A 27,282-nucleotide genomic window follows, 5' to 3' on the forward strand; every position below is an offset into this window, starting at 1 on the left:
ATATTGACATATATAAACATATCTGAAAAGAGAAATCTATTTAGTCTGAAAGGTATATAATGAGAGATTCAAACTATTGGCATAATTTTGTTAGAAATTGGTCTATATTGAAAGAGGAATAATTCAACTATGTCTTGTCCATGTTTACCTGGTTTGCTTCCCTTCCTTTCCTGCCCCTGAATGAGAATGTATTTAATCCCTCCCCCTCACTGCCCTGCCTGTAATGGAATAAAGCAAAACCAACTAGCGAGAGTTATTTTGTCTCTTCACAGTGCTTTAGTACAGAGATGACTTCAAACATCGTTTTACTTCGTTTCGAACTCGGATTCTCACATATGCTGAAGCCCGCTGTTATGGGTTTAAACCCCCCCCCTCTAGTCATGTTGTAATGGTACGTCCCAGCAGCAGTGTTGGGGGTAACTCATTACAAAAGTAACATTCAATAGGATCCTGCATAGGGGGATCCAAGGGAGGTCAGTCAGGCGAATTACCCGCCGTCCCTGACCACATCGAGGTAGGCCAGAAACGGGGTCCCAAACAACAACATTGTCCTCAGGAACCTGAGTCTCTCCATCCGTATAGCCAGCCACCGCTGAAAGGAGGGTGGAGAGTAGCCTGGGTAAACCCATCCCCCACGTGACCTGCTCTCAGACCTGTTCTCAGTCACTATGATATCAGATAGTGACTGGGAACTGAGAGAGCAGGTCACGTGGGGGCTGGGTTTACCTAAGAGGGGGACTTCCATTCCTGCAAAACCAGTTACTTGGCAACAATTGTCCCCTGTGCCAGAGCTTGTTGCAAGAGAGAGAGGACAAGGCAAGAGAGGACAAGGTAAGCGAGATCCAGAGCTTGTTGCAAGAGAGAGAGGACAAGGCAAGAGAGGACAAGGTAAGCGAGATCCATTGTAAGTTACCCAGGCTGTAGGGGTTAAGGTGGAGGACCTCTCCTCTGCAGGCGCAATCCCTGCAGAGATGGTAGAGTGAACAGGGTGAGAGGAAGGAGGCGGGGAGATAGATGGCAGAGGAGGGAGAGGAGGCAGGAGACAGGCATGAGGGGAGGAGGTAGGGATAGGATAGACAGGAGAGGACAAAGACATGCAGGAGGTTGCACCTGCGTAGATTGCACCTGCGTAGAGAATAGCAAGAGAGGCGCCTCCCCCCCAACCTCCTCCCTTCACTCCCCCCTCCAACCTGTCCACCACCCCACCACCATTTTCCTCCTCCTCCCGTCTCCAACAAAATCCCCTCCTCTGCCATCTATCTATGTATCTCCCGGCTTCCTTCCTCTCACCCTGTTCGCACTCAACCACTCTACCATCTCCGCAGGGACTGAGCCTGCAGAGGAGAGAGGGGAGCAGGCACAGTCCCTGCAGAGATGGTGAGAGTGGTTGAGTGAGAACACGGTGAAGGAAGGAGGCCGGGAGATGGCAGAGGAGGGAGGGGGGGATGGGGAGGAGGGCAGGGTGGGGGTGGGAGGAGGGGGGGGGGGATGGGGGAGGGAGGGGGGCCGGGATATGGCAGGGGGGGGTGGGATGAGGGGGGAGGGGGGCCGGGATATGGCAGGGGGGGAGGGAGGGGGTGGGATGAGGGGGGGAGGGGGAGGGGGGAGGGTGGCCGGGATATGGCGGGGGAGGGGTGGGATGGGGGAGGATGGGGGAGGGAGGCAGGGGATGGGGGGGGGGGGGGGGGAGGGGGGGACGACTTCAAATCCCCTGCAGGAATCGAACCTGCACCGGGGTTGTTAAGGATCACCGCCTTAACCCCTAGACCATCAGCCTAGGTAACTTACAATGGATCTCTAGGCAGTTTTGTTATGGCTTTCCCAATGAAAGACTTGAAAAGGTTTAAGTGTCCGTACCGGGATTCAAACCACAAACCTTTGGGTTGGAAGGCATGGTCTTTCACCACTGGACTACAGCCCAGCTCAAACACACAGAACATGCAGCAAGTAAAATAGATGTGGTTAAGATGAGGGTTTTCTTAACCACGACCATACCCTAACCCAATTGATAGGGGGGGTTGCACCAAATTATTACTGCAAACAATTTGGTGCAACACCCCCGGTGTCTCTTATTTCACCTTACATGAGTTTGCATCCCTGGCTGATTGTGGTGCTTGGGCTCATGGCTTAATGGATAAGGTGCTTACCTACCAATCTGATGACTGGGGTTCGATTCTTGGTCAAACAACCTACAGTATATATCTTTTTTTTTATATTTTGTTTTCAATTATTAATATTATATACTCATCATTAACCACTCTATTCTGGAATTGACCGACTAATCAGCAACTATCTAATGATTAACTAACATATTCACAAACTGACATGTATTAATCATTAAAGAAACAGTTTACTCTGAGTCTGCACTGAGTGCTCATAAGTGTCAAAATAGAAAACCAGATTCAAACATAGGCAGAATGGTTCCAGGTGCATGTTTATCATACCAGAATGTTAGGACAAAGGGATTCAAACCACAAACCTTTGGCTTGGAAGGCATGGTCTTTCACCACTGGACTACAGCCTAGCTCAAACACACAGCACATGCAACAAGTAAAATAGATGTGGTTAAGATGAGGGTTTTCTTAACCCTGACCATACCCTAACCCAATTGATAGGAAGGGGGGGCGGGTGTCAAAATAGAAAACCAGATTCAAACATAGGCAGAATGGTTCCAGGTCCATGTTTATCATACCAGAATGTTAGCACAACAATACAAAACTCACAGCAACAAGTAGACCAGTGGTTTATTGATAGTATTCTGTGACATCACCACACAGACATCTTGGTCTGCTTGTAATCAATTAACAGGTGATTAACCACACAGCCAATGAGCTGTGTGTAGTGTAAAGTGCCATATTGGTCGGAAATGCATGTGACATCATGGGAATACTATGAATAGACAAGTCCAAGTGAATCAGTTGTTATTAAGCTTTATGAAGGCTACTTAAACAAGATAATTTAGGATAGATATAAATGTACCAAATGTTATAGCTATGTTATAGCAGACGTTTTGTCATTTCTAAAAAAATAGATTTTTCAGGTTCGCACAACATAGTATTGCATAAGGAGTTGCTCATAATAACTCTTTTTAAATCTTTAAAGTATTTTAGTTGCTGTTCTGGGTATGGCATTGCATCCCTGAGAAGGCTACATCGGTACAGCTGGGTTTCATTCAGGTTCATGTGTAAGGATACTCATTCTACAGTGGGTGTTTATATGATATACTGTGCAAATCTATATTTTTTAATCTCTTAAATTACATAATATTCCTTTGGTTTCTTCAGTGCGGTTTGCTGATATGTCAAAGAGATAGTTACACAAATAAATGACAAAACTCATAAGCACACAGAAATGGTGAAGTGCTGCTCATTTCAGAGAGATACCGTATTGCACAGACAGATGAGATCATCTTCACGGTGGAAGAAGTTTCTCCTGCTGGAGCAGGAGTGAGCTCATCTGCCAGGGTTAAACAAGGTCGTGAGCCAGGGGTGAGTGAGGTCGTCTGCCAGGGTTGAGTGAGGTCGTCTGCCAGGGGTGAGCGAGGTCATCTGCCAGGGGTGAGAGGTCGTCTGCCAGGGGTGAGTGAGGTCATGAGCCAGGGGTGAGCGAGGTCATGAGCCAGGGGTGAGTGAGGTCATGAGCCAGGGGTGAGCGAGGTAATCTGCCAGGGGTGAGTGAGGTCATGAGCCAGGGGTGAGCGAGGTCATGAGCCAGGGGTGAGCGAGGTCGTCTGCCAGGGGTGAGTGGGGGTGAGCGAGGTCGTCTGCCAGGGGTGAGTGGGGGTGAGCGAGGTCATCTGCCAGGGGTGAGTGAGGTCATCTGCCAGGGGTGAGCGAGGTCGTCTGCCAGGGGTGAGCGAGGTCGTCTGCCAGGGGTGAGCGAGGTCGTCTGCCAGGGGTGAGCGAGGTCATGAGCCAGGGTGGATGGGGGCAGATCAGGGCATGGTGGGGCAGGGCAGCAGCATGAGACACAGAGGACTGGGGCTCAGTGCCAGCCCCGATGAGTCTCTCCCTACACACACACACACACACACACACACACACACACACACACACACACACACACACACACACACACACACACACACACACACACACACACACACACACACACACACACACACACACACACACACAGGGGTCAAACCAATAGAACTGGAAAATAGAATGCCCATTGGTCACACTGTATTTGGGCATGTCACAAACAAAAGGCAAAGTAAACAGAGTTCCAGTTTAGATGATGCCGTCACACTTAGTTTCTGTTGCTCCATTAAGACTGAATGGGAGGAGCTGCTTTGTAAATGTGGCAACACCTGATTCCAGCAATTCTGGGTACATGTTGTGTTTCAGAGCTGTTAGCTACATGTTGTGTTTCAGAGCTGTTAGCTACATGTTGTGTTTCAGAGCTGTTAGCTACATGTTGTGTTTCAGAGCTGTTAGCTACATGTTGTGTTTCAGAGCTGTTAGCTACATGTTGTGTTTCAGAGCTGTTAGCTACATGTTTGTTAGCTATATGTTGTGTTTCAGAGCTGTTAGCTACATGTGTTCAGAGCTGTTAGCTACATGTTGTGTTTCAGGCCTCTTTTGGTATGGTATGGTGTTTATTCTTAATCCCCGAGGGGAAACATGGTTTGCCACCAGAGCGAGAACAGATACAAACAAGAAACAGTAACATACAGCACAATAACAATAATACAGTGGAGAGAGAGAGAGCCTCACAAAGCAAGGCAAGCAGTGTTCATTAAAGAATTTTACAGAAGCAGGAACAAAAGATCTTCTAAATCGCTCAGTAGAGCACCGAGGCATCAAAAGCCTATTACTAAACGAACTGCGCAGGGCATTAAATACATTAAACAAAGGATGGCCTTCATAAGAAAGAATAGAATTCAATTTTCTCCTTGTTCTCTTGGCTATAATCATCTCCAAAGAATCAGGGGGAAGGCCAATCACTGAGCCTGCCTTTTTAATCATTTTGTTTATCCTATTTTTGTCCATGACAGTGAGGCTGCCCCCCCAGCAGAGCACAGCATAGAAAAGGACACTAGCTAGGATACCTTGGTAGAACACATGAAGAAGTGACCTGCTGATGTCAAATGATCTAAGCTTCCTCAAGTGGAAAAGTCCAGACTGGGCCTTCTTGAACACAGAATCTGTGTTCTTCTTCCAGTCCAGCTTACTGTCCAGGTGGACACCGAGATACTTATAAGACTGGACTATTTCTACCTCCAGCCCTTTAATAATGACAGGGGAGACTTCTGCCTTCTTCCTCCCAAAATCAATAACTAGCTCTTTGGTCTTTTCAACATTGAGCAGTAAAAAATTGTCATCGCACCAGGAAACAAATAAATCAATCTCCTTTTTATAGGCCCGATCGTCACCTTTGTTGATGAGACCAATAAGAGCAGTGTCATCAGAGAATTTCTGCCTATGACACATGGCCTCACTATGTCTGCAGTCCGCAGTATAAAGAATAAAGAAAAAAGGAGCTAAAACTGTTCCTTGAGGGGCTCCAGTTTTTGTCCAGATGATATCTGATACAGTGTCGTCCAGCCTAACAAACTGAGGTCGAGGCACAAGATATCTCATGCACCAGGCGATGGTTGAATTATGCAATTTATATTGAATCAGTTTATTTGCTAGAATGTGTGGCTGGATAGTGTTGTTCAGGCTCCATCTGGGCCCTTCTTGATCTAACTTCGTTCTCTCTCTTTCTTAAAAAAAAAAAAAAACTAACCAACCTTGTACCACTAACCTAAACTTGTACCACTGTTCCTTCAGAAGTTGTAGTTGTCATAGACTGTGCTCCATAGTTGATTGCTCTATTGCTGACAAAAAATGTGTTATTGTAAGTCGCTTTGGATAAAAGCGTCTGCCAAATGACGTAATGTAATGTAATGTAATGTAATGAAGGCGCTCGAAAAATCAAAGAACATTTCCCTAACAGAGTTTAAATAAACGTCTTACAAATAAAGAAAAGCCACTGTCAAATCATGCGATTTAAGTGAATGTTTTGAGCTTTGAGAGAGGTTTGTTCATGTTTACCCATTTTGGTGGATTGTCCCAAGATCATACAAATGATGTGATTTTTGTGAACTTAAAGGCCCAATCCGTCAAAACTCACTATTACTGACGCCGGTGGCCGTTAGTGTAACTGCAGGCAGCGTGTGAACGAGCTGACGCGCGGGCACCATACTCGCACGCGCACAAGCAGTTGCCTGGCAACAGCAGAGCTGTTCGTTGCTTTGTAACATTAACTCATAAAAGTCACTTGAAAACGGCAACCTGGACAATTTATCGGTCAGATCAGCCTCGAGATGCCCAGGAAGGATTCTGGATGAATTAGGGGACGTTATTGTGGCATGTTTGGTCGTGTTTTGGCTTGCGTTGACTGCGGGCAAGTCGATACTCATGTTAGCAAAAGCCAGGAAATAGCCTGCTCCCCCTGTATGTATGGTAATGCCTGGAGTTGACCAAACTGAACAATCAAACAATGTTTCATAAGCATAACAGTAACGTTAGGCATATTTAGGACTGTTAAATTCATTATCCACACAAGACGGTAACGTTATTAGTGGGGCTGGTGGTAATTTCTATAAATGTAAATGAATATTAGTTAGCCGCGATTAGCATCAAGCTAATGCTACTAGTATGTGCAGTCCCACTGCAGTCAGAGCCTGCTGGCTGCGGGAAGTGGATACTCATGTTTGCACAAGCCAGGAAATAGCCTGCTCCCCGTGTGTACGGTACCGTCAAACAATGTACCGTAAGCATGACAGTAGGCTAACGTTAGGCATATTTCCGACTGTTAGATTCATTCATTATCAACACAAGACAGTAACGTTATTAGTGGGGCTGGTGGTAATTTCTATAAATATAGCTAAATCTATTAGTTAGCATCAAGGGGAGCGTGCCTATGTTCCCACAGCCCTATGTTCCCACAGCCCTTTCTTGACTATTTTATAGAGCAGCAACGCGTTGAAAATAGAACAGTGGCGTAAAATAGAGCAGCGCGTGTGCTGCGCGTTGCATGCTGACAAGCCACGGCCGGTGTGAGACTTTACATTAAATATAATTGAATCTAAAAGGCGCGGCGCGTTTTTTTGCGCGACATACATGTTCGGTGTATTTTGGCCACGTGTCAAAATTATGCCAGAGAACAGCACATGTCCACAAGCCAGGGCTGCCAGCAAACAATCAAAATAAGATTAATTTTTTATTTATTTAAATAAATAAAAATATTGCACTATTTATGCAGTTAACTCAACCTTTATTGCACTATTTATGCAGTTCACTCAACATTTTTGTGCCAGGAACAGGCAATCTGCAAGTGCTGTCCTTTGAAGACTATTTCAAGATTTATATTTCTGGCGCCAGCAACGCCAATGGATCTTTTCTCCTCTCGTTTCATGACGGTGGAAACAGAAATTCTGAACAACTAAAACCTTTCCTCCACGGTTTCCAGGGATCAAGCTTCCATGAATAGCAGCCATCTGAGCAAACACTGTGGACCACTCAGCACCAATGGGGCATGGCCGCGAATTACGATCAAAATATAAGGGGGTCGTCGGAACTACACCTCTCCACCAAATATCGTGAAAATCCGTGCTGTAGTATTTACGAAATTGTGCATTTGGTTTTTCAAACTGTCGCAATAGAAACAACTATGGACGGATCGTGATCAACAAAAAAGTGTTCCACGCAACACGCCTTCACCAAATTTGGTGCAAATTGGAACATTCTGCATCGAAACGTTTAGATCACATTGTGTTTTGTTATTTTTTGTGGTTTTTTGTCTCTTTGACCTTACTCAGTCATTCGTAGTGATGCATTGTGTAAGTTGGATTGTGAATGCCTTTTTGATTCTTCATTAATACAATAAAATAAAATTAAAAATTAAAATGCACACAGACAAAGAGTAAGTAAATATTAGTAAATGTGGGAACATTATGAGAACTAGTGCAAACCACTTCTTGTAGTTTAGGGGGCTGGGGCCAAATCTGATATGGATGAATTGCTAACTAGTGCTAGTCATATTGTGTATTTTTTCATGATCATGTGTATTCTTGCATGATCAAAGGCACACAAAACTTTGAGACTGGTGTGGTTGTGCAACAAGACTATTGTTGGGAAATGTGGGAACACAGGGCCTTATTTTGGAAGAAAAAAAAATCTAAGAAATGTGGGAACATAGGGCTGTGGGAACATTGGGCTGTGGGAACATAGGGGTGACCCCCGCATGAAGCTAACGACTCACCACCGCAGCTAAATGCAGTCAAACAATAATGTTCCATGACCATAAGCATAACGGTACTAACGTTAGGGTTGCATTACTTCACACAAGACGGTAATGTTAGCAGAGTTTCTGACCAGGTGGTCAGATACTTGTACTACGGAGTGACAGTAAAAATCTTGAAAATCCATTAGCAAGCAGCTAACGTTATCTGGTCAAAACCACATTACAGTAGCTACAAGCAGCAAGTTCCCTTCATGAACCGAAAACACAGTCCTGACTCTAGTTTCCCCCCCGATGTCGGTCACATTGCTGCTGTCTGGCCAGACGGGCTTCATTAGATAAATATTTATTTATTTAGTCTGGACTTTTTCTGGAGTCTGTGTTTGTTGTTTCCTTTAGCTAGCAGCTAGCGACGAGCGTAACGTTAAAAGCTACTTCAGCCATTTCCTGTTAGCGTCTAGACAAGAGACAAGCTCGACGTGAACGCGCGAGACGTCACATCCTCTAGCTGTGGCGGGAGATGCTATCCACTTCGAAACTGCGGTTTTCCATGTATCTTCTGAACGGCTGGTCGGAGAGAAATGCCCCTGGTCGCCATTTTTAAGTGACGTCAAGGCGCATTCACTCAGTGCCAATAATAAACACTTTGTGCACATTTATTTCTCGCCAGAACCAACGGAATGGGCCTTTAAGTACATGTTTCTAATTTATCAACAGGCTTTTTAATTTATTTTTTTAATGATCCAAGTTGCAGTGGTTTACCTCTGAAGTCGGCAGGCCTGTCCTCCCAGGGTGACAGCACAATACCCAGGGCTTTCCACTGGTTACCTGACAGGGCTGCTTCCTGTTCAGCTGTTACTGCCACAGCCTGCTCATAGGAGAACATGCTGATCTGGTTCGGGTTAAACACCACCTGCAGAAGGTGACATGAGCCAAATGAGGGGAGGCACGAATTGTCAAGATGAACACACCAACATAGATAACAAGACATTTCGGGTCCCAGAACAAAAGCTGAATAGAACTCCATAGACTTGTTTTGTGGAAGTCAGGTCAGTGTACAGTAAACTAGTAATAATAGTCATTTAAGACTTACACTAAACTGCTCAGGTGGTATCATTGAGATAGCCAGAGGTGTGATTCCTTCAATTTGGTCCCTCACCAAAGCTGACATGGACATATCTGGAAGACCAGCTGCACAACGAGAAAGTGAAGTAGCATCAATGCTCCCAGAGCTAAACAGCCACCAACATAACTGAGTGAAAAATCACATTTAGCAGATGATCACAGAGAGGATTGTTCATATCAGGGTGCTCAACATGAGGAGAGTGGATGTGTCTTACCTGCCAGAACTCCAATCTCAATGAAGACATCAGTCTTCCAGTTACCTGTGGGTCCAAATGCAAGACTGTGTTGCAGAAGGTCGACGAGAGCCAGCAACTGGTCTGGTGAGCAGGACAGCCTCAGCTGACCCAGCCACAGCACAGCCTTACTGCAGCCACCAGGGGGAGACAGCAGGTCACACAGTAAGTAAAGGGGACAGAAGTACCACAGGAATGAGTCCGGACCTGGATGTTAACACTTCCGCCTCTTATGTGTAAAAGTCAATGGGATTTATGTGTGAGGATTTTGGTTGAATGCTTGAAATAAGGTCTGTGGTTAACAAAAGTTTATGACTTTTATGATTTTCAGTACAGAAGCGTAGGCTACAGTGTAAATGAAGCTACAGTGTAAATGAAGCATACAGTGTAAATGCGTTTTTTTATGAGATTTTCAGAAAATGCTTCAACAGTCATAAAAGCGGTCCTCATATATCTACACACACACACACATACAGTACATATAGTGTGTGTGTGTATATATATATATATATATATATATATACACACACACACACACATACAGTATATACATATATACACACTATATATAGATCTTTTTGTGAATGTACAGCCCATTTTTAAACCAGCAGTATTTATATATAATACTAGTATAATAATATTATACTAGTAAATAGATAATAATATTATAGTATAATAATATACAATATAATAGTATAATAATAATAGATATATATACACATACACTAGGGTATTCACGACTACTGAATTTTAGTAGTCATCGACTACTTCCAAATAATAGTTGACTAGTCGATTAATACCGCTGAAGATATATTTTTTTCACACAATAGAAATGATCAATTCTCATCAAAAGGGTCTCAAAAACAGCCAGTAAAGGGTTAACTTAATGTAGGCGGGACCAATGTGGAGATATGTGAAATAGCAGAGTCCTGATTGGCTCTGAGAGGCTGTTTACAAATGAGCCATTACACCCCAGCAGCTTGTCTGAGTTGGAGATAGCGACTGTTTGACTTCAGTAACAACATAGACGAGTCTTTCTGTCTATTCACCTTATTCACCACACCCACTTTTTCTCTCTTCCGCGTTCAACGCAAACGTATTTGTTCTTCCGGTTCAGCGCTAGTTGCCTACTGTGGCTAATATTAGCCGCTAGTTAGTTATGTTATATGGCAGTAAAATGCCACTGAATGACCAAATTGATATAACTTTTAACCATTTCGAGTAACACTGTTTCCATACGGATCACCAGCGTTAGTTTGTTTTTTATAAACGTGGCTATATTCATAACGTTTCTATCTCGGATGCGTTATTTTGAATCCCACATAGGTTACGCCTGGCGCAACCTATGTGGGTTTCAGGACAAAACAGTCTCGACTCCACTAACGTCATCTTTAGAGCACAATATTCCTGGAATGCAAGTTTAACTAAACAGTTACATGTCCTCTGCATTCTACATAAAATTAAGATATTACGGGTTGTTTTATTTTGTATGTTACATACTTATTGGCCAAGATATGTTAGTTTATGGGGGAGTAATTCTGCCAGTTTAGGAGGAGAGTGTGGGCGGCCATCTTGCCTGCGAGGTTTTTGGCAAGTCTAAAACGGAAATACTATTACGAAATGACGTAATGCGGAAGCGTCCATGTGTGGGCAAAGAATAAGGTGAATAAGTACCTTCAATTCTGTTGATTTAACATGGCGTCATGTGGAAAATGAGTGTTCAAACAAATCTATGTTCAATTTATGTATTTATTCTTCACCACAGATGAACGATTAGTTGATTATGATGCATAGTGTCGACTAGTGTTTTTTTGTTGACTGTGAAAGCCCTAATATACACGTATAAACACTAGGGCTGTGAATCTTCACTAGCCTCACGATTCGATTACGATTCAGAGGGCTACGATTCGATTCGATTCGATTATCGATGCATCTCGATACATCTTAAATCAATGCATCACTTTTTTCCCCCAATATTCCCCAATGATTTATTTTTTCTCACTTTCTTTTTTCTCACTGCGTGACTACTTTTAAAATAAAAGTGCATTTGGAATTGCATTGTATTATGATCCATAATTAAAATAAACAACTGCATGTACTTCCATTATATTTTATTTGATTATTAACACATTGACTGCCAGCCGTTTTTTTTTTGTTGCTGTAGGTAGCTTCTGCCAGGCCGTTTTTTGAGGATTCTGGCTCATTTTACAAGAGCCGAGGATTATTTTCTGCTTGGAGTTTGTGAACACGAAGTTCACAAAAGTACTAATAGAATGTGTGCTTTCTCTGTCTAAAAGAGTTAGTTTGTAGAGTTAGTAGTTATGTAGATATTAGCCGTTGAGTACAGCATGGTTTCAGCTGTCTGAGAGTGAAAGCTGAGATAATCGCAGTTTTGTGAAATTCAATCAAACAGGCAGAACAGTCACTTTAACCATTTATTTTTGGCATCAGTGAGAGATCAGACATCCAAACAATATAGTTCCGAACGCCCTCTCCTTCAACTCCTCCCTCCGTGGGCGTGTCTAGTGGCTTTCAGCCTGCGTTTGTCACAAGCGAGTGCTCTGCTGCTGCTGCTGCGAGTTTGAGCAGCCTCCCTCCCTGGCAGCGAGTTTGAGCAGCCTCCCTCCCTGGCAGCGAGTTTGAGCAGCCTCCCTCCCTGGCAGCGAGTGTGGATAGGGCTCACTCGTCTCTTGGGTTTGAGAGCCCCGATGAAGCCCCGTGCGACTCTAGGCTTTATGCTGCCCACCCAGTCCATTTCTGGAACCCCCCACCGCAGCAGCGCGAAAGCGTCCCCGCCTACAGTATGAGAATGAGGCTCGTTCGTTTCTGGGTTTTCGGAATGCGTGCGATTCTGGCCTTTCTGCGGGCGTTTCAAAGTGTGTTTCACCCATAATATATTATGCAAATTTGCAATCCCCCGTGTGCTGCTGCTGGCGCGGCCCGAGAGCGGCGAGTCTGGTGACTGATGACTGTAAAATCGGCAAGCCATTTCCTTGAGAATGGAGGAAGCAGCCGCGGGAGGCGGCTGCTTTTGGTTGACTTTCTCTCTGTCGGGAGGGCACCGTCGCCACCTAGCTGGTCGGTAAAATAGATTATACACATTCTCTTCCTCCAATTCTGGGATAGGAGACGTAAAAGGGGTTGATCGATGTCCCACCGTCAAAAAAAAAAAATGTTTATGTAAGCCGAGATATCTCGTCCTTGGCACTCAACGGTTGGATCATGTAAGCCGAGATATCTCGTCCTTGGCACTCAACGTGTTAAAAAAATAAATAAAAAAAATAATAATCGATTCTTGACATTTGTGAATCGATGCAGAATCGTGCACGTCCGCATCGACGATGCATCTTATAATCGATTATTTTTGACACCCCTAATAAACACACACACACACACGTCTCACCTGAACTCCACAGCATTGAAAAAACGCATCTCTGTTGTTTTAGCTCCACACACGATGTATCCCATCGCCACAAAAGTGCTGGAGTCCAGCTGTGAAGGTTTCTGCTTGGTGGCGTTTAACAAGCGGCTGAACAGCACAGCCAGCTAGGATGAAAGCCATGGAGAGAATGAGTGAGCGTAAAATAGCCTCAAACAGGATTGTAGGTGGATGTATTAGCAACGTACTTGTACCTTCACCCTGTATTGTATAGCATGCCAGTGCTACTTGTACAATTTGTTTCAGAAAGCGAGTGAACACACAACACAGTGGATGTAATATGTCTCCGGCTATGACCGAAGCTGATACCTGTCTGTCTGTCCAGGTGTTGACTGATCCCATGGCGTAGATACTCCTCAGCTCGGACAGACGGAGGGTGCCCAGCTCTGCTTCTGACATCTCCACCGCTAGTCCACCCAGCTGAGCGACCAGGGACGGAGACATGGAGCGGATGTGGCCATGCACCTTCATGCGCGTGTTCACGCATACACACACGCATGCATGCACACACACACACACACACACACACACACACACACACACAATCCCAGAGAGACCCCAGTTAAAACATGGCAGACATTTTAGCAACATTTTACATCCATAAAACCATATTCACCAACTTAAAGTCTTTATTTATTGTTTTTGAAAAGCGTAGCAAACAATATACTAAAACAATATATTCTTCCAACAATAAGAAATCTATTAAATCACCTTTGTACATTTGTACTACATGTTTTGCAATTAAAAAAAGACAGGGCAGACGCATTAACAACTGGATTTAGGAGGGGTTTCAAATGTAAACAGGAAGTATGGAAATGTCCCATAGGGAAGAAGCCTGGAATGAAATGCATGTGTGATGTGACGTGATGTGATGTTCTCACTGTGGTAGTTCCTGCACGATGGATGGCTGGAAGAGAGTCTCACCTCTTTGACTTTCTTGAGCAGCTGTTGGCGTTGGTAGGGTGTAAGGAACGGGTCGTGGCCCATCAACTCCAGACAGTTGGAGAAGTCCGATGAAGACATGCTGCTCAGACTGTGCGTGGTCCAGGCAGAGGGAGATGTTGTCTGCAGAAGTGCACAGCTAGGAATCAAGGCAGGAGCTGGCCAAGGACAAACAGGGACATGGATCAGACCAGGGGACTCTGCAGACATCCAGCATGTAGCACAGGCTGTGTCTTTCATTGACTGTTATCTTTGTCTTACGTTGTTGTGTTGATTACATCCAGCATGTAGCACAGGCTGTGTCTTTCATTGTTGTGTTGATTACATACTGTAGTGTTGAGTGAAAATATTTCTCATTATTCTGTAATGATAATTTGGGAGCAATTTGTTTGGACCACCACACGGCTTTCCCCCCCCCCCCCGGCTCTGGCTGATGGCCCTCCAGGCTTATCACCTTCCCCTCCCCCTCATCCCCCAGGCTATAGACAAGTTTCCCAGCGCTGGCCTAGGGCGGCGCCATAGCAGCCTTATATGTCCCCGGCTTCCGGTTAAGTCCACATAGCGTCCACAGCAGCCTGATGTTGCCAATAAGCTACGACTTAAATAGAGACTTATTACATCATATGTTTTCCGCCCCCTGTATGTTGAGTGTTGGTGAAAAAGAAAAATATAGCAGACGCTTTCTTTACTGTAGAGCGCCGTTTAAAAGCTGCACAACAAGCAGCATCAGTCCCGCCGGCCAGCGCTGGACCCGCTGTGAGGAAACACACAGGAGGAAACCGAAATGTCAAAACAGACATCCCTTGCTAGGCCAGTCCTTTTTTTTTTAATCGAGATCATGCAACAAGTAGCCTACTTCAGCCGAGGCCAGCAAGACGGCAGGAAAGAAACAGAAACGTGCCTGCCGCCGTCAAAAGCAAAAGAGACCCGACGTAGGCTGTCAATTTAGCGGAGGTAAAAAGCCTTACCTACTCGGGCGAATCAATCAATCAATCAATGGCTCGCGCTTGTTGCCCGACGCTCGTATGATGAGGAGATGAATCAAAATGCTTACCACCAATAAAGCCACATGCGAGCCGAGAACGAGTGCAGGAGAGCTGACGCAGGTGCCAGGTGTGGAGTGGGAGAGATTAAGGTGCGTAGCCTATTGCTGGAGATTCAAGTTGTGCGCTGTCTGCACTCTGCACTGACACTGTCGCACTTATTACTTTTAGCTGCGTTGTTTTTTCATCAAGGCAATGTCCAGAAGATATGGGTTCATGAATGTCTGCAAATGCAGATAGATAGGCTACAGTAGGAGTGTGCATGCATGTTGTCTGTTTCAATAACGAAAGCGTCCTTACCGAGAACGACGTGCCGACCAATTAAATATTCTTGCTGCGAAATCGGCCTCTTAATGACAACACTGGAATAATAGCCGTAATATTCATTCACAACGGGGGTAATTTGATGAAATACATAGCGTTACAACATACCCGACCTACTTTGTTGCTGTGGAGATATTGGTACGCTTCGGAGCTTTTGAGATTGTTCATCGCGTTGCCATCCACCGCCATTGATTCCTCAAAATACGCTATAATCCTGCCTGTAGTTACGTTCGGCCATTTACACATATTATCTTCCCATGTGTCCAGTGTCAACGGGTGTGGGATAGACACTCTTTCATTAGATAGGAGACTCGCAGAATGATCCCAAGTTTGCATTTTTTCGGCGGTCGCTATGGCTACTACGGTAGTACGTTACGCTTCTCCGTATTCACAAACACCGGAACCGACAGACACGATCGCGGCCGAGTCCGGAAGCAAACCGGAAGTGCCCAGGAAACTTGTCTATACCCCGTCACCCAGAGACGAGGCTACACCGCCCCTCCCCCCCCAAAGGGCTTCAGAGCTGATGATGCCCCCCCCCACCCACGCTGACCATCACAGCGGACCAGGTGAGGAATCAGCTTATGAGGCTACACACTAGGAAAGCAGCTGGCCTGGATGGCGTCAGCCCCATGCTGCTCAAAGCCTGTGCCCCCCAGCTTTGTGATGTGCTACAGCTGATCTTCAACAAGAGCCCGAGTCTCCAAAGGGTCCCCGTGATGTGGAAAATGTCCTGTATCGTCCCTATACCTAAAAAGCCAAGACCCTGGAGAAACTCGTCCTGGAGCAGCTCAGGCCTATGGTCAAACCATCCCTAGACCCCCTCCATTTCGCCTACCAGCCCCGACTGGGAGTGGGGGACGCTGTCATCTACCTGACCAACCGCGCCTACGCCCACCTTGACAACCCGGCCAGCACTGTGAGAGTCATGTTCTTCGACTTCTCCAGTGCTTTCAACACCATCAGGCCGGCTCTACTGGGTGAGAAGCTGACGGCGATGCGGGTGGATGCCCCCCTGGTGGTCTGGATTGTGGACTACCTGTCTGGCAGACCACAGTATGTGCGCCTGCAGAACTGTGTGTCAGACAGAGTGGTCAGCAATACAGGAGCACCACAGGGGACGGCCTTCTCTCCCTTCTTCTTCACCATCTACACCACGGACTTCACCTACCAGACAGAGTCTTGCCACCTTCAGAAGTTCTCTCACGACTCTGCGATAGTGGGATGTATCAAAGATGGCGACGACGATGAGTATCGGGATGTGGTGGCCAACTTTGTCACATGGTGTGAGCAGAACCACCTGCAGCTCAACGTGTCAAAGACAAAGGAGCTGGTGGTGGACCTGAGGAGGGTCAAGGCTCCGGTGACCCCTGTTTCAATCGACGGGGTCAGTGTTGACATAGTGGAGGATTACAAGTACCTTGGAGTGTACATTGACAACAAACTGGACTGGGCTAAGAACTCTGATGCACTCTACAAGAAGGGGCAAAGCCGTCTCTACTTTCTGAGATGGCTGAGGTCCTTCAACGTCTGCCGGACCATGCTGAGGATGTTCTGAGTCGGTAGTGGCTAGTGCCTTCCTGTATGCTATTGTGTGCTGGGGCAGCAGGCTGAAGGCAGCGGATTAGTGTTAATTTCGTCGACGAAAAATGTTAGTCGACTACCTTTTTCCCCAAGACTAAGACGAGACTAAAATGTTCAGACTTTTAGTTTCATTGACTAAGACAAGACTAAAATACTCAAACTTTTAGTCGACTAAATCTTGACTAAACAAAAAGACGATGAGGTTGAATAAATATGATAAAAACTAACAAGGACATTTGACACAGGACTAAGACTACGACTAAATTTAAAAATAGACGACAAAATTAACACTAATTATAGACTGTTTCCCCCCCTCAATGCAGCAGTTCAGTTTCCTGTGTTGCAGCATCATAGATCTAGCTGACATTTAGCTGTCTGAAAAACATTTGCAGTAGTTACAACAGAATCCACCCAGTCTTAGCTAAGGGTCTTATCTATATGTGTATGAGGCATTGTGTTCCCAAAATGTACAGCTACTTGCTTGTCTACATTATATCCAGAGAGGTCTGAGTGCTTTCCACACAGCACAGCCAGCCTCCCTCCATTCTCCCCTCAGCTGCGGGCTGAGCAGGGACTGTAAATATGCCGACACTGGCCCGGGTGGGCAGGGTCAGCATTAATTTCCCTGGGAAAGAGTTGCCAACACTGCTTCGAAATACCATTACTAGTGAAGCGCATCAGCAGATTCAACAGTTTTCATTGACTAAAACTAGACTAAAATGTGAACAGTTTTTGTTGACTAAGACTAGACTAATATACTTATGGTTTTATTTGACTAAGCTGAGACTAAAATGCTCAAACTTTTAGTCGACTAAAACTTGACTAAATAAAAACAGGATGAGGTTGACTAAATATGACAAAGACTAACAAGGACATTTAACACGGGACTAAGACTAAGACTAAATAAAAAAATAGCCGACAAAATTAACACTACAGCGGATGCCAACAGACTCAACAAACTGATCCGTAAGGCCAGGGACATTGTGGGGCTGGATCTGGGCTCTCTGACTGCGCGCACACACCTACACACACACACACACACACACACACGCACGCACACACCTAAACACACCCACACACACCCACACACACACACACACACACACACACACACACACACACACACGGTTGAATGCTCTCATTTAGGACACTTCATGCCCAAAAGAACATGTGGGACCAAGTAAAAGTTAGCTTTCCTGCTCAGGACTAGACAGGAAGTGGTGCGATTTTGCTGCGTCAAGTTACCTACTGTATGAGTTAACCAGGGTGAGACAGGAAGTAGAGCGATTTTGCCTTCAGAGTAAAAGCTTAGATTGTGAAACTTTTTTCAGATTTCCCCTCCATTTGTACTTGGCCAATTTCCCCCTGCTCTGCTGCCCAGGGTCACTGCTCCACCCTCTGCCAATCTGGGGAGAGCTGTAGACTAGCACCATGCTTCCTCCAAGACATGCCAGCCGCTTCAGGACACATACCCTTAATCTGGCTTCCCACCCGCAGACCCATTGCCCGACACCCGACGGTAACCCGGGGGCGCGAACCTGCGACCCTCATGTTGGTAGGCAGGGAATCTACCGCTACACTACCCGGACGGCCTAGATTGTGAAACTTTTGAGAAAAGTTGGAAAATAAAGCTGGGCTGTGCAGAGCAACAGAAATGGTTTGAGAGGTATAAAAGTATAATGTAATAGTATAAACGCACCACACATTGTCCAGTCTTCAGAAAGTAATACAATTATTTATGTATTATGTATTAATTAATTTAATTTAATTAATTAAAATGTATTTATCAATGTCCTTTGTTGCTCTGTAAAGCACTTTGCACAAGCACTGACAATTGTTTAAAGGGCTTTAGAGATGAATTTGACAGTTTTCAAAGCTATCTGCTTTTACCTTTGGAGAAAATGAGGAGTTGGAAGATCTCTCTCTGGAGCATTCTGGGGAAATGAAAACACCAGCATGGGTTCTTCATGTACACTTTAACTTTTAAATAACCACAAAATAAAGACTGTGAAATAAACTCCTAATTGTATTACTAATAAATGCCACTGGATGAATTAGAGTACCAGTAGTCATGTGTAAATACAAGTTTAGAAGACACCTACCCCCTGCACCCAGGGGTGCTGGAGGACCTGTTGTAGCACTGAGTGGCATCCCGGACCAGCAGCTTGGATATGAGGTCTTTGGCTCCCTCTGAGATGTGAGCCCAGTCCTTGTCTGGAAACTCATACTTGGCCCTCCTGGATGCTCTCAAACAGGTGACTCTGAGGAGAGATAATATCCCAGAAAATTGGTTAAAGCCCCAATCAGTAAGATTTTTGACATTTTTTACTGAAATATAACAGCTTTTTATTCACAGGACATGGTAGATTGACTTTTAATAGGGAGACCCTCGTCTTTATTTATCCCACACCGCCCTCCATTGGCCAGCACTGGGACTAAGCAGTTTGTCTGTCACGTCCCGTAGCAAGAAAAAAGAAAAAAGAGAAGCATGCGCGCATGCGCTGTACAGCGGAAGCGCTGTGCTCATGAAAACGAGGAAGTAACTCGATTCGGATTTGCTACGAAAATGATGTTTCACGGAACTATGGATTATTATTTCATCACGTGGTGAGTACCCGATGTCACAACATATACATAGAGCTTTCTGGCGCTGTGTTTTGTTGACTTTGAACAGCGATATCGTTATCGATACTAATGCACGCAGAGGGCGCAGTTGGAAACTTACTGAATGGGGCTTTAATATTGTTCATATATCACAGTTTCGTAGTGTTACAGTCATCCCCCTTTCGCATGTAGATATGATCAATATTTATGTCTATTTGTTGTGGCTGTTCATCTTTTGATCTGCTCTGCTCATTTAGAAGGATATAGAGGCACCCTTTATACCTCTATATCACCTCTTTGTCCGTATGGTGCCTTTTTGTCCATACGGGGCTGCCATAGGCGTACTTAAAATGGCGTCTGCCTCGGCCCTCGAGAGGTCAGTCTGGTACGCACAACCACATCACCTGTGGACAGTTAATATTAGTGTCTGTCTCATTTTGCTTTGCTTTGTCACGTCTGTCCGGTCTCGTGTTTATGGGACGTCTTTGATCACGTGAGGACGGTCCTGGATCCCCTCACGTAGGATGCTTCTGGAGGCCACATCAGCTAAAGCCTCCAACCTACAGTATAGCAGACTCCAAACTAATTCAACCCTACTCAACGCATGCCTACATTCACCCATTCACACACACATTCATACACCAGTGGCGGCAAGCTACCATGCAGGGTGCTGGCACAGCCATCGGGAGCAATTTGGGGTTCAGTGCCTTGCACAAGGACACTTCGACGTGTGGACTGGAGGAGCCGGGGATGGAACCACCAACCTTCTGATTAGTGGACGACCCGCTCTACCTCCTGAGCCACAGCTGCCTACATAATATGTTATCTAGACAGAAAGAAAAGTTTTCTGTCAATAGATGAGTTCTATTTAGAAAAGGTTCTATTTGGAAAGGAACATTTCCCCCCCACAAAGACACACTACCTTCTAACGGTGCAAACACACTGGAAATGGAAGCATGTGGATAGTTTAATTTCGGCGTCCTTGTTAACGGAGTAGACGGACCACACCGGCCGTGACGTGGCACGGGGTGGGACCACACCGGCCGTGGCGTGGCACGGGGTGGGACCACACCGGCCGTGGCGTGGCACGGGGTGGGACCACACCGGCCGTGGCGTGGCACGGGGTGGGACCACACCGGCTGTGGCGTGGCACGGGGCGGGCGGCTCCTGCCCTGCAGCGAGCGTTTCTGCGTCTGGCCTATTTTTGACACGAGCGGTCACGTGCAGCCAGGCATGAAGTCAGTACAAGTTGTGACATTTATCATCGTTTTCAAAGACTCGACTCACGTATGCCCCTGGGTTTCTGTTGCAGTAGAGTGTGAGGGGGCTGTTACAGGAATAAGTGATTTATTTTTCATTGTAGCTATGTAGCTAGAAATATAACCATAAAGCAGTGGTTTATTTTGGCCTTGAAGGCAATAATAAGCTGAAACATAATTTAAATGTAATGTAACACCCATCTATGTTTTACTATCATTACCATCCATTTGCAGATTGTGGGTTTGAATACAACATTTCTAATTCTAACCAATAAAGACTTGTTTGGATTAACAAGAACTGTGATAGTTTAAAAAGCTGACCACCAAAGATCAAATGTATACCAACCACCTACTACTCTCCACCTCTTAAAATGTTATAGACTTGGGAATGTTGTTCCTGTTTTTAATTTAAGAGCAATTCTTATGCTTAGGAATAGGGATGCACCGATCCACATTTTTCACTTCCGATCCGATTCCGATACCTGAATTTGGATATCTGCCGATACCGATATTATTCCGATACCGATATTTTTCTTGAATATACAGCATAGGCAAAGATTTGGCCAATTAAAGATTTTTTTTAAAATATAGGCCTACCTTGCAAAAAGCAGACAAAATAAAGAAAATATACAAGGCAAAGAAGGATAGTATTATACATGGGCAAATTACGGCCAGCGTGCGGCCCGTGCTGGAATTGCAAAAAAAAAAAAAAAAAAAAAAAAAAAAATATATATATATATATATATATATATATATATATATATATATATATATATATATATATATATATCTAAATTCTGATCCGATTCCGATCCGTGAATTATGTCGGTATCGGCACCCGATACCGATATTGGATCGGCCCCATCCCTACTTAGGAAGCTTTGTGAAGAACAGCCTAAAATCTGATGGCCTCACAGTGAGCTAATCCCCCCCAAGTCAACCTGTAACTGAGCCATGTAAGCCTGATTCCTCCCTCACCTCTGAGGAAGTAGAGGAGGATCTCTTTGAGCATGGCTTTGTGGATCTCTGGGTGAGTGATGGAGTTCAGCAGCTTCCTCTTTTCCTCACTGGCGAAGATGAGCTGCCCCAGCTTCTGCCTGTCGATCTCCCCGCTCTCCAGCAGGATCTCTGGGCCGAAGTGGTCGACGATGCGGCAGTAGGCAGCACTGTGGGGCTCCACCACTGTTACCGAGGCACGGGCAGTGAGAAGTTGGTGCTTAACAAATGCCACTTGACATCATACATGTCACATAATTACACACTAGCTAAACCCAACCTCCCAACTCAAGGTAAACTGCTGTACTGTTGTACTGTCTTGTCTTCTTAATCACCTAATGTCTAGTTTTAACACTGCCCAATTGTCCTATGTCTTTTTGCTGTTATGTTGTATTGCACACTAGAGATGTAACGGTATGAAAATTTCACATCACGATTATCGTGACCAAAACTATCACGGTTATCGTCATTATCGAGACTCACTGAAATCATTTTACGACGTTTTATATTGAAAACTCGGACCCAAAAAGGATTGATAAACTCACTTTGTAACTGCCCTCCCTACGTGTTTGTGGTGGAACGTAGATTGACAGTCAGCCAAACTCCATTCAATAACGAGATGCGAGTCAGGAAGATAGCGTCCTAGCTCTTGGGTTTAATGACTTTCACAGTGTTGTCATCGAAAAGGAGTGAAACTGTACAGAAAAGAAAGATACGGAAAATTACTGTATTTTACCGAGTCACCACAGAGCTACTATCATTACAACAGGTGCTCTAAACAAATAAATGTAGATAGTAATAATTAATAAACACATCTTCTGATACAGTGCAATGTAGGGCAAAATATACAACAATACACTTAAACCCAGCTAGGGCTACTGCAAATAATATTCACTGTATATTATCTCTGCTACAACACACCTAACTGCTGGCAAACAGAACATTCACAAAATACAACAGTGTCAAACATCATCCATCAGAAATACTCTTCAATATATGATTCTAAGCATAAAGTAAACAAAATAAACTTACAGCCATTGCTTTCTTAAGCATATCAAGTGAGGATTACAAAGGTATTCTTCTGGAGTTGGTGCATGGCCATGTGCATGGCTGGCAAACTAAAAGACTGTTTCCTGTGAGACTAAATTGAGGTAGAACTGTAGAAGAAGAAGAATTGTATGGTTTCCTATTGGTTGATTCTGTTGCCAATCAAATTGTCTGCCCTCTTATTGGCTAGTTTTACTGTCTCCTCCTCTCTTAACTTCTCCTGTGTGCAACACAGAGAAAACCACTAGATGGCACTATATAAAATAAATCTAAGTAGAGGACATAATAAGCTCACTAGATGGCGCTATTGCACATAAACCAAAGTTGAGGACAGAACACACTTAAATCATTTCTCCAAGGCTGCACATTTGCATCTGGGAGAAGGTTGCCAACTTTGGTTGATAATGGACAGTATTTACCATGTTTTCAACACACTGTAATCACGGTACCACGGTTTTAACGATAATGAAAATTTGAAACGGTACGGTATCATAAGGAATTTTATCATGGTTATCATTAAAACCGGTTATCGTTACATCCCTATTGCACGCACGCACACACACACACACACACACACACACACACACACACACACACACACACACACACACCTTTTAAGGTCTTCGCTGATAAAGATTGTGATGCACAGTTGATTGCACTACTGTTGCCAAAATGTACTATTGTAAGTCGCTTTGGATAAAAGCATCTGCTAAATAACCTAACATAATGTAAATGCTTTTCTTAATCTTTTTTTTGTTACCTAACCAAGTAGTGTTTTGTTTTGTCCATAACTATATCTTTATATATATTCTCTATTAGTGTTGTCACGGTTTTCGGTACTTCGGTACTTAGTCAGTACTACCGTAAATTCCGGACTATAAGACGCACCGGTCTATAAGCCGCGGGACCAAAATTGACTATTTTTTTCTTCTATAAGCCGCACCGGTCTATAAGCCGCGGGTGTTTTGATGTTTAATTACCATATGAAAGGGTTCGTGCACAGAGAGGAATGTCGGGAAAGAGATGGCTGTTTGGGGAAGCTCCCATTTATTAACATTTCAACAAAACAAAACAAAAGTCAGGTCACTAATCCCCAGACAAAATCACACAACAATAGGCTATATGTGCAGCAAACCTGTAACCAGAGAAGTCAAGTCACTAATCCTCGTCTTCCTCTTCTTCCTGCGTACTGAAACCACCAAAGTCCTCATCTTCAGTGTCGGAAACGAACAGGTTCAGGGTGGCTTCGTCAACCACTCTCCTCTCTCCTTCATTGTCACTCAAAACCAACGAACTCCTCTTCGTCACTGTCGGCATCGAACAGCCTCTGAAGCCTCTGACGGCCCTCAGCGCCAGCTGTGGCGGCGTCATCCTCTTCATCCCGCAGCAGTCGAGCGTTTTGGAACCCGTTGGTGATTGTGGATGTTTTCACACTCCTATAATATTCCGTGCTGAGACAGTTCCTCCTGCTGCACCGTCCAACGCCTCACCATTGACTCATCGATGCCCAGGTTACGCGCGGCTGCTCTGTTTCCCTCTTTTAATGCGAGATTGACTGCTTTCAACTTGAAAGCTGCGTCGTGTGAATTTCTGCGTACCTTCCCCATGGTAAGTGAGAGTGTTGCTTCTACTGCTCGTTCTCATGCTGTCGAGAACGAGCAAAGCTTTTTTTTGGTGAAAGAATCCTCCAGGGCGCTTCTTGTTAACAGTCCGAGTGAGTGGCAGGTCGAACGTCAAAGGCACTTCATCCATATTTATGATCTGCTCCGGTTCGATGGAATATTCCTTGATCTTCCTTTGTGTGAATTCGCCGAAGTTTGTGATTTTCTCCTGGTAGTCGGGGGAGGGAGTTGATGGCCGAGTGGCCGTTTGCTTACCGTAATTACCATATGTAAGTGGTCACGCACAGAGGGGATTGTCGGGAAAGAGATGGCTGTTTGAGGAAGCTCCCATTTACCGTATTACCGTAACATTTCAACAAAACAACATAACACAACACCACCGTTGTTTATTTTTACAGTGCACACAGTGTCCGCGGTGTGGTGAAAAGAGGGCAAGAGAGGAAATTAAAACAGAAGTGGATTTATAGTTAGAAAGAGTGCTAAAAAAGAGAGATTTTATTTGTATTTTTTTTTTTTTTTCTGAAAAAATCCATAGATAAGACGCACCGTTATATAAGCCGCAGGGGCCAAAAAACGGGAAAAAAGCCGCGGCTTATAGTCCGGAATTTACGGTACATTGTTTTCGGTACTTCGGTACCTGTTTTTGCATGGTACCGAGCGTATCGGGGTTTTTTTTTTTTTTTTTTTCAATAAACAATACTTGAGGGCTACATGCCACTGGTGTTGCACTGTCTGCCCTCACTGCCATACAGAGTTGAATGTAAGAAGTAAGCAGAAGCACATTGTTTTGTTTTAAAGTTGAAGGCTACATGCCATTTGTTCATTGGAAATGGTTGCATACTTTAATAAAGGAGAATATGTTGAAGAAATATCAGTCTGTTTTTTTTACCGTGGTACCGAAATTGGTACAGAGTACCGTGGAAATTCACTAGTACCGGTACCGAGTCGACTACTGAATTATTGGTACCGTGACATCACTAATTCTCTACAGTATCTCTATACAGTATATTCATTCTGTGAACCAGAAGAGGTTGCACTGGAAAGGACCGGCAGAGAGAGAGGGCGTGGCCTAAAGGACCAGCAGAGAGAGAGGGAGTGGCCTACCTTTCCTGGCCACCACATCCGCATCAATGATGGGGCATCCGAGCTCCCGCAGCATTGAAGACACTGTGCTCTTCCCTGAGGCGATACCGCCGGTCAGTCCCACCAAAAACATCTGGAGGCAAAGGTCAAAGGTCAGGATGTTACCAGAATCACTATCCATATTTACGGTCGGTGGTTCAAAGCCAAAGCCACACAAAAAACTGGAAAAATATTGTCTATTTTGTTGTATTATTAAAAACATAATAGCCTCAAACTGAGAGAGAAAAAAGTCAGAGCATGGTTAACTTGAACAGATTAAAAATACCTGCATACAAGAAAAATACACATCTGCAGATTAACAGGTTGTGCATTTGATGTATATAAAAAAAATAGATCCACACATAATAGTGTCTATTAAAAGCAAATGAAAGGGGATACATTTACAAAAACAGAGTATGGGAAATAAGTAAAAAATCTGTGCAAAAGGGTCTGTTGTACTGCTGTGGTAAGGCTTTAATAATAAGAAGATATAAAACAAGAGCGGCTCAAAGCCATCTATAACTTAATTGGGGGCTAGTGGACTGGACTGGTACATTAATTTCTAGAACATCTAGTTAGGGGCCATAGTGCAGCATGCTGTGTAACGTTACATTGAAAAATATAATTCTATTCTGGAGTGGAAGAGGATTTAGGAATGCATTATAACCATCTAAAATGAGGAAAAAACAACACCAAAGCCTAACTGGGAAACATGTCGAGGAAATCTTTTAAAACTGTAAATAAAAGATTGTCAGTGGGTAAAGCTATGCTGAACAACAACCCTGTTGAGTTGATCGGAAAAACTGTATGTAAATAATGTATGTGACTAGTTACTGAATTGTTACTTTCTCATGCTACCAGGAGGCAACACGCTCTCTGCTGTAAAAGTAACGTTACTACACAGCTGATGTTGGGCTCAGCAGCCAATTTATGGTGTCAGACTTGTTTGAGAGATTTGGAAAGTTATCGTTAGGTGGAAGGTTGTTCTTGGTTCAATGGGTATCTAAACCCCCGAGGCTTAACGTTAACAGAGCCTTACTTAATTTGTAATTAAATTCAAAAGCATTGTGACACTTTACTGTTTAGAGACTAGGGTTATTTGACCCTGCTTTCCAAATAGATAATAACTAATTAGCCTTTTCGCCTTACCTTATACGTGCGGCACTCCCTAACGTTAGTTGAACTGAAATTACAATGGAAATCCGTGCACAGGAGCCAGAGTGGGGAAGACGAAGTAAACAAACAAGCTTGCTAAACAAGCTAGCGTTAGCACAAGTGTATAGGTCAATACGACCACATGTGAGCAAATTATGCCGCAGCCATTTCCACCTCGAAATAAAACAATATGCAGTCAGATGAACAGGTTTAAACGACGCGTATTTCTTAAAACTGCTATCTAGAACTTTGAACTATAACGCATAGTCGAGTCGACTGGCTAACTGCAGTGCTAACAACCTAGCGCTAGACAGGAGCTCGCATCACAAACAATCTTCTTCTTCTTCTTCTTCTTCTATTAGCTTTCCGGCAGACTGGATGCCTTGCGGCCATTGATAGTACATTGCGGCACATTGCTGCCTCTCACAGGTCTTCTTCTTCTTCTTTCAGATTTTCAGCAGTATATAGTGTCAGACTTGGCGTCTTACTGCCCTCCGCAGGTGAAAGATATCAATTATGAAAAAATAAATAGTGTCCACCACCCCCCAACGTGCT

General features: G+C 44.4%; 1 protein-coding gene across 1 annotated transcript; it reads right to left on the reverse strand.

Moving 5' to 3' along the window:
• Nucleotides 1-439: 439 nt before the first annotated feature.
• LOC310799605 (stereocilin-like) lies at nucleotides 440-21,939 on the reverse strand (the record flags this gene model as incomplete). Its single annotated transcript, XM_083662193.1, has 8 exons — nucleotides 21,764-21,939; nucleotides 19,025-19,183; nucleotides 18,813-18,856; nucleotides 13,954-14,129; nucleotides 13,339-13,494; nucleotides 12,994-13,136; nucleotides 9,618-9,721; nucleotides 440-450 (listed from the first exon to the last, which is right to left on the reverse strand). Exons 3-8 carry the CDS (start codon nucleotides 18,853-18,855, stop codon nucleotides 440-442), a joined length of 633 nt encoding a protein of 210 aa, XP_083518319.1. The 5' UTR covers nucleotide 18,856; nucleotides 19,025-19,183; nucleotides 21,764-21,939.
• Between the last annotated feature and the right edge of the window lie 5,343 nt (nucleotides 21,940-27,282).

The sequence above is a fragment of the Poromitra crassiceps genome (assembly GCF_964638095.1).
Source record: "Poromitra crassiceps genome assembly, chromosome: 28".
Lineage (NCBI taxonomy): Eukaryota > Metazoa > Chordata > Actinopteri > Beryciformes > Melamphaidae > Poromitra > Poromitra crassiceps.